The 8166-nt window shown below is 40.6% G+C and overlaps 1 protein-coding gene across 2 annotated transcripts; it reads right to left on the bottom strand.

The window, feature by feature from the left end:
- Window positions 1-4513: 4513 nt before the first annotated feature.
- On the bottom strand, window positions 4514-7620 carry nr4a2a (nuclear receptor subfamily 4, group A, member 2a). Of its 2 annotated transcripts, none has more exons than XM_085373857.1 (6): window positions 6751-7620; window positions 6173-6302; window positions 5802-5985; window positions 5244-5420; window positions 4898-5076; window positions 4514-4770 (listed from the first exon to the last, which is right to left on the bottom strand). In XM_085373857.1, the coding sequence occupies exons 1-6, from the start codon at window positions 7618-7620 to the stop codon at window positions 4514-4516; spliced, it is 1797 nt and encodes a 598-aa protein (XP_085229983.1). The 2 variants fall into 2 exon arrangements, with proteins under 2 accessions (XP_085229983.1, XP_085229982.1); XM_085373856.1 differs by having other exon boundaries at window positions 5244-5446; window positions 5822-5985.
- Window positions 7621-8166: the final 546 nt, after the last annotated feature.

Genomic DNA, 8166 nt, shown 5'->3' with positions numbered 1-8166 from the left:
CCGCTCGGAAATCAGCTTTTTGCATTATTTATTGGACAATCATCAGCATTTCAATATGGTAAATCAAATAGTCACAGTAATATAACTATAGACAGTCTTATCCAAAGGGCCATCTTTCAACTCATTATTCATTCATTTTGTTTAGAGCAATAGTCGGCAGGACTCATGAGATTCATAAGTTGTGTAATCAACATGTTTTACTGCAGGCTCCCACAGCAAAGTGCTTCGCTGCCTAAACAGAGGGAAAGGTAACACGAAAGAAATTGATGCCAAGGTTGAGGGAAGAGTGGATGCAGTGAATGAACGAAAAGATGCCGAAAAAGGCTGTCGAAAAGGCAGTGAATGTTGTTTAAATGGCCAGATCCAGGTAATAAAGACTGCCATGTGGTGTGCAGACATATAGATCCACTTCACAAGCTTTCATCTCCCTTTGTACCTCAAAATGACTTTCATTGGCAACTATAAAAGACAAAAAGAGTTTTAAAAAGTCATTTTGCACGTGGCTTTGTTTTAGCTAGGCCAGAGAAAATAAATACTGTGACCAAAGCTCACTTGCTGTATCCGAAGAGAGCAGACAGTGGGCAACGTGTAGGCTGCCACTTTTGTACTGTTTTGCACAGAAGTTTGTATCAGATGTATTCATGCATCCTTATAATTATTCTTCCTTATCTCCTTCTGACTGCCGCTGATTGCTACTTGTTGGTTCTGCACTTTAAAAACAGTGTAGTTCTTCTCCATCTAAATGCAGTTTCAGCAAAAGCAATGCCTGCTCTTTAGATGTCTACTAAGTTCTCATATACTGCAAAGATGCACGGTGTGGTTTTCTCCCACTTCAGGTATCAAGTGATGCAATGATCTAGCTGTTAATTAACACATTTTGGCTTCCCGATTAAAATAATATGAATAAAAGCAGTTGACAGTGTTGCGTATTATAATAAAATAACGATGGTCAGTTGACAGTGGAAAATGATTTTCAGATTAAATACCTACAACTGACTGACAACACTTTAAATCCACCACATACAACACACATGAACCTGTCAGCTTCACCACAGTGTACAGGTGAGCGTGCAACCAAATGCAAGACTGCCACAGTGTGCGGAGTTCGTGTCTCTTCTAAGACTGAGAGATTTTTAATTCGATGTCTTTCTCACCTTGTGTATGAGCACTTAGAGGCAGATATGCGGGCTTTGTTCTTGGGAGACGGCCACCTCCACCTGCTGGCTTTCGTTGTTGTTCTGTGTTCAGGGGCTCAACACAAGACTGTAAAAGTGAAAAAAGATTTTCTTTTCTTTCTTGTAGACCAACTTGTGCTCACACAATCACGCCTAACCTTTCGCTGGTGTCCAAGAGTGGGGAAGAAATTAGGCACTTAATAAATTGAGACTCAAAGTCTTGCAGCATATATATAATCATGCACAAACAGTGACAGAAGTGTTGGCTACATGTGTCATGTTTTATTGTATTGAGATAGACATGTATAAAACCTAACTGTACTTAGAGTCAATAGAGGAAACTTGTGACATTGTAATGCACCCTTTCAACAGATCTGCTAAATGTCAGCAAACTGGTTCTGAGCACAATCCCAATTTGCCTTGGAATTAGCACTTTACAGTGACGATGTAATTATTTAGACAATTTATTGCCTGCTGCTAATATCTCTCAAAATAAGCTGTTCCCTTCATCTTGATCATGTGATAAATGTGGAATCGTTGTGGATAAGTCCCAGACATGCCTCAAAGCCTCGCGTCACTTCTCCCTCCTGATAGACTGAAGGAAAGGCTTAGTGACAGCGGCCCTGCCTCACTTTGTTCAAGCTAATCACAGCCGTTTTGTATACATTTCTAAATGACTTGTATTTCTACTTGTGCAGTTCACAATATGCAGATGTGATGTGCAGCGACATCTCACAAAAATCTTCACCGCAGTTGCGTGAGATTAATCAGCGCACTGGATTAAAGGATACAGCCTACATAGGGACGTTTTTACCTGTGTACTTTAATGGCTGATACAGCGGAAGGGGGAGGATGTAGAAGAAATAAGAGGCGCGGAACTTCATTCCCGGGGGGTTTGTGGGAGGTTGTCGGTAAAAAACTGGCGTATTACTAAACTATTAAAAACCAACTGGGTATCGTTTTATTTTCACCAAACATCGGCCTCGGTTTGCAAAAAAAAAATGCCGCACAACGACGCAGTAAAGGTTTCCTGTTTGTGCATCATCATATGTCTCTTCACTTAAATTTCACAGACAACTACGCTGGAACGCGAAATGCGAGCCTGCGCTACCTGTGCTCAAACCGGGTTTCACCTCTCAGAAAGCTTTTCGAACGCCTTTTTCTTCTTATTTGTAATGGCAAGTTGCATGTAGACGGATTTTTTTTATGCCAGAAAACTGCCGACTGTAAAACTGTTTAGTTCTAGCTCTGATCTGACTTGTCGGTAGGATAGGTTAAAAGTCTGATTTTAAATTATAAAAGGTCAGTGGAGCGGAAGCGCAAAAGGAAAAGAAAATCAGCTTGTACACAGACTGGGATAATATAAAGCGCGTCATTACATTTTTAATCACCTTTTTTGGTAACGAGGAAAGTCGAGATCCACAAAGTTAAAGTTTTATAATCATCCGCGCTACATCAGCAAAGAACAGATGAATTATAAGATGAATTCCGATGTTCTCATTTAAGCAGTCGTTCGAGAAATTGTGTTTTATGTTCAATTTAAATTCCTGCGTTTAATCTGTTGCATCGCTTCTTTAGTTAGACAGCGACATTAGAAAAGGGAGGAAATGTTTTATCGGCAAAGGATAGACTAATAAAATTGTCACCTTTATTTGTTAAAATATTAGAAATAATTGGAAATACACACCTGCACGCATGGCGACACTTTAGAACTCCTAAAATGTAAGTGGGTTAAATTGAATTTGGATAAATGAAATATGAGCTCAATAGAGTCGGAAAATGAAAGCTTAAAATTGTGAAGTCGTTAATATGCGCCTCTGTAAAGATTCATATTTTTGTCAAATTTAAAAATCCAAATCCAATTAAAATGGGCCCGCCTTTACGAATATTTCATCTTTTAATGCAACGACTTACTCCCTTAGCTTGAACTAAATATCTCCTCGCATCCTGTCACGTTTTTTTTAAACAGGATGATAACAGAAATTATTATTATTGTGGTGTCCTTATAAAAAACGTTTGGTTTTTTTTGCGCAATCGAGCCTGAGCGCTGATCGCAACAGCTTCCACAAAACTGAGAATTCAGTGAAGAAGTTATGAGAAAATGCATCATTTCTCGTGTGCCTCGCTCTCTCTTGGGGATTGGAAAAGTCTGAATTTGAAGAATAAATTTCAGAGAAAGTGTTTAGCAAAGGATCGATTTAAAAGTTTTATTTGTAAACATTAAATATTTCTTTCTCTCTAAAGTTTTTTGAATTCGGCACCAAATGCGTCACAGAAGTTGTAAGTACACCATGATGCCAAAGATGTAGGCCTATATCACACACTCATGGACCTCTTCATATAAGATGGGATTTTTCAGTTCCAAAACGTGTTAAATTATAACTAGCTAGACGCTTATAAGACATAAAACATAGACAACGTGCTCAGCATGAAACTTGGATGGTTTGAAATCGTTTAAATTGCACCATGCTTAGTGTAGCTCTTGGCAATAGAAATAATAAATATATAGAAACGTTTATATTCAACAGCAACAATACTTACAGCACATACAAACAAGGAATGTCTGACAGTTTTACAAACACCATGGGTCCCTCATTTTCTATACAGATGAAATATTTTTCCACATATGCGTCATACATAAAAGGAGTGCCATAACTACGAATCAGTATCAAATCTAGCAGACTACATAGTGTCCGGTATATATTATATATAGACATCACCTCAGCAAGTGCCTATAAAAGAAAAAGGAAAAGGGGTGGGAGGGAAAAAAAAGAAACTAAATCATGCGTTGTCTTTTCTGGATGCTTTTGGGATCCTGTCAGAAACACATAGGCACGAGTCAAAAGAGAAAAGAAAATTAAATATTTTCATTATAACAAACTTTTTACACATGTTATAAACCGATGCATTGGAGGCATCACATAATCTATCATAATATACAGTGTGTGTGCGTGGGTTTATATATTTCTATATAAATGGAATATATTACATCTGAGTATGCTGAATCAGTAGAGCCGAGGTTAAACAAACAGTAAATGATTGCAAGACCAAGTTAAATTTGATGACAGTTTGTCCACCGGAGAGCATTAACCAGTGATAATTCAGTTGTTTGGCACAAACAAAAGAGAGAAAAGGGGAAAAAAATCAAGGCCCGCACAGCCATTAGACTTTGTCTTTTTTTCCCTCGTGTTACTTTTTCACGAATTCATATTCATAATGTGGTTGTTCTGTTAGCATATGGAGCTTGCAAATATTCAGAAATAACAACTTTAAAAATCGGTCAAGTCTGACACAAATAGTCTTTTGGAAGTTCTTTGAGGTTCGCCATTGAGTCAGACTCAGAAAGGTAGGGTGTCGAGGAAAAGTTTGTCAATTATTGCTGGCGGAGGGACTAGGTCCTCTAGCTTTAGGTAAAAGATACGCTGCAGACCTTGGGTACAGAGTGTGCGCAGTTCTGGGAGCTTTCCTAAGAGTTTTGACAAGTAGTTGGGACGATTCAAGCCGCCGCCATTGAATGTCACTTGATCTTTGAGGCAGTTGACGATCTTGTTTTGGAGATCCTCGACTCGCTTGGGTTCCTTAAGTCCGTGTCGCTCTGAAAAATACAATTAACAAAGAAAAAACAGGCACGGATAAATAATCTATGATACGTCAACCCTCTCATTTTTCATAAGCGTTGTGAACCATCCAGTGTTCATAAATGCACCGTCGCCTTTACTCACCTGTTACCATGGCCAGTGCTGCGATGCAGGAAAAAGCTGAGATGTCTATATTCATACTCTGCAAGTTGGAAGAAAACTCCACGATGGCGTCTACCCACTCTCCAAATCCACGGACGCACTGTAGTCTGTGTAAAACCACTCCATTACAAAAAATAAGCTTTCCTTCCACTGGGTTGGACCTGCAGTTATTAACAAAATGTCATTAATTATGCTTGGTAATAAATGTGGATTCAAGAGCCTTCTAATTATTGGGCGGCTAATAAAGCCAAAAGCAATGAAGCTTGAAGGAGGGACTGATGATTATCTAAAGCCTAAATTGTTTTATTTAGTAATTACTCAGTCTCACCTGTATGCCAGCCGTAGGACAAAAAGTTCAAGGAAGGCGGATTCAAAGAGGAGATCTTGATCTTGCTTCGGTAGATCAGAAAAGCCAGGGATCTTCTCCGCCCAGCCTCGGATGATCTCCATGGAGCCCGTCAGGAGATCATAGAACTGCTGGATATGCTGAGTGTTGTCTCCAGTCATTTGGTAGTCAGGGTTAGCCTGGAACTGGAATTTAATTTAAACAGCGCCTTAATGAGGTCCTTTAAAATATATAATCCGTGAAATTGCAAATGCCCATTTCCAAGAAGGAGAGAAAGATTTTTTTTAACCGTTGAATTCATGTCTCCTTTTTATTAAGTTCTGCATCTCAGTGCAGCTCACTTAAAATGTGTCACATTAAAAGGCTGGCAAAGTTTGGAATTCAGCGATGTATTACAGAAAACTTTCAGGGTAATAAATTTAGTCCTAATGCAGGACTAAATTAAAGGGGTCGCCAGTCTCGTTTTATCTGCTTTCTCTGAATAATATTTAACTCTTTTTTTTTTCAAATGTTCTGCGAGTGTGTGACTTTTTATTTCTGGGATTATTAGAGTCACTTACTCTGGAGTAGTCCAAAGCGGACATGGAGGGATTGGAGTCCACATGGGCCCTAACAAGTGCGCTTATGAGGCTGACCGGCGGCGAGGGAGGGGAAGGCTCTTGGGGACTTTTGGGTTTGGATGGTAGGCGTCCTCTTCGACCTTTTAGATTATCCGTTCGGACAACTGCAAAATATATAAAGATATGTGATTTAGATAAATCATCAATATACAAACTCCAGCTGGTGTGCGTAAATACCTATTAGTGGATAAATTCACAACCCAGTACTGCATTACGCACGTTTCCCAGTGTGTCAGATGAAAAATATTAACCACCGGGACAGAAATAATTGAATGCATAGCCCAAACGTACCTTCTCTCACCATTCCGACGACAAGGCACTTCTGGAAACGGCAGAACTGGCAACGGTTTCTTCGGCGTTTGTCAACAGGACAGTTTTTATTTGCTAAACACACGTATTTTGCATTTTTCTGTACGGTGCGCTGAAAAGAGAGAGAGAGAAAAAAAACACACAGTCAACTTTCGGGCCCATTTCCAAGGTTACACAATTCTGACGCACAACTTGAAGGGGAAATGCAAGGATGAAAACAATATAATATAATTCATATTTAATGTTTTGAATTGTGCTGTATGACCCAATAATAATAAGAGAAGCTCAGCAAATACGCATTAGTGGTGTTGGTTATTATTTCTTTTCATTCGATGTCACGTCTGTGTGGACAAGTATGACTGCCATGTGGTTCTTTTTTGTGTGCGCACTCACACTTGTATTAAAGTCGGGTTTAGTGTTATTGTGTTGCCTTTGATTTATTTGGTTTTTAAGTAACTGAGCAGCATTTAACACACTGCGCTGTGAATAATAATGACAGAATGTCTCGCTGACGTAAAAAACAGTAACACGCATTCATTGTCGCTGTCATTTCAGCCCACCTTGAAAAATCCTTTGCAACCCTCGCAGGTTCTCACTCCATAATGTTGGCAGGCTGCGTTGTCCCCACATACCGCACACAGACCTTCGTTTGACGGAGATCCTCGGGACGGGGGCGATGGCACTTGGCTGTCCATCAGCTGGTGCCCGTGGCTGAGCTGCAGCGAGTGAGGAAAGGCCAGGCCAGACTGTTTCCGTATAGCGCTGGGCACCGCAAAACTCTGGCCGTCCGGGCCGCGGTGTGCGCCCGGGTTGTCGTGGTTCATGGACACGTGCAGCGGCCCGTCGAACCGCATCTGACAGCTGGAAACAGGAGTACCGGGCGGGGACTGTTTGAACGAGAAGAGCGAAAGCCTTGACACCGGATTCTTGCGCTGGTCTATCATATGAGACGTGGCCGCAACATAGTTCTGGTGGAAACTGTGGAGGGAGCCAGGGTCCTCCCACATGTGATTAGGCTGAACCTGGAAGTTTGGCGTACTTGGGGCGTGAGGCGAGGAGGGTTTGAAATACATAGGCCCAGAGTGAGCCATCATTTCCTCAGACTGGGGTGGCAGGTGGCTCTGCTGATGGTAACTGTGCATCTGAATGTCCTCCACTTTGATAGAGGACTGCTCTCCGGAGTGGGGCATCTGATAGAGACAGGGCGGTTTAACGTCGTAACTGGTGTTATAGTTGTCCATGAATGTACTGAAACTTGGTAGAGAAGTAGTAGCTGTGATCTCAGTGTTGGTCAAGTCCATGCTAAACTTAACAAATTCGGGTGTTAAGAAGTCGCAGCTGTATTCTCCTGCGGTGTGGTAGCTGTAGCTCTGGGAAGCTGGACTGGCTCCTTGAGGTGATGATCCATACTGAGCCTGAACGCAGGGCATGGCTGAAAACCAGACGGGTGCAAACAAATTAGAATTTTTCACATAAATGTTTAAACTGAGAGGGAAAGTTTTATATATCAATTTAAAATTATATGAAATGTCCACAGCGAAAACTACACTAATTTAAACAAGTGTGGGATTTCAGGTAAAAATAAAACTTTAACACATAAATGTTTCACATCCTACCTCAAGTCTTCTGACAGTTTTCCGGTGACACTTGAAATGGGTAATGTCAGGAGCTGTTGTGTGGGTGTCGGGATAGAAGAATGCGACTCTGTTCTGGTTCTTCCCCTAATAAAACACAAAGGTTTGGAGTTACTAGATTATACAATAAAACAATCTCTCTAAAAGGAGAGATCACACATTGGTTAAGCATAAGTCTATTTGTGCGCAAACCATACCCCGTTTCCAAACGTGCAGAGCATGTTACAACATTTTATTCAGTGTTCTAATGAATATGAACAACATGCTATAGAAACCAAACCACAAGTATTTCTTTTCTTTTGTTAATAAGATGCTGGTTCGACGTGAACAGACCAACTTTGC

The sequence above is a fragment of the Diplotaxodon limnothrissa genome, linkage group LG16, assembly GCF_057381915.1.
Source record: "Diplotaxodon limnothrissa isolate DT_005_m linkage group LG16, D_limnothrissa_male_GT1.1, whole genome shotgun sequence".
Lineage (NCBI taxonomy): Eukaryota > Metazoa > Chordata > Actinopteri > Cichliformes > Cichlidae > Diplotaxodon > Diplotaxodon limnothrissa.
Note: the sequence above shows the minus strand (reverse complement) of the source record. Positions and strands in the feature narration are given on the sequence as shown.

Coding starts and splice junctions, on each gene's coding strand:
- nr4a2a (XM_085373856.1), bottom strand. CDS start 7,620: ATGCCCTGCGTTCAGGCTCAGTATGGATCATCACCTCAAGGAGCCAGT. Junction 5,986..6,172: donor CGTCGGAATGGTGAGAGAAG/GTACGTTTGGGC, acceptor TATATTTTGCAG/TTGTCCGAACGGATAATCTA. Junction 5,077..5,243: donor GTCCTACGGCTGGCATACAG/GTGAGACTGAGT, acceptor TAATAACTGCAG/GTCCAACCCAGTGGAAGGAA.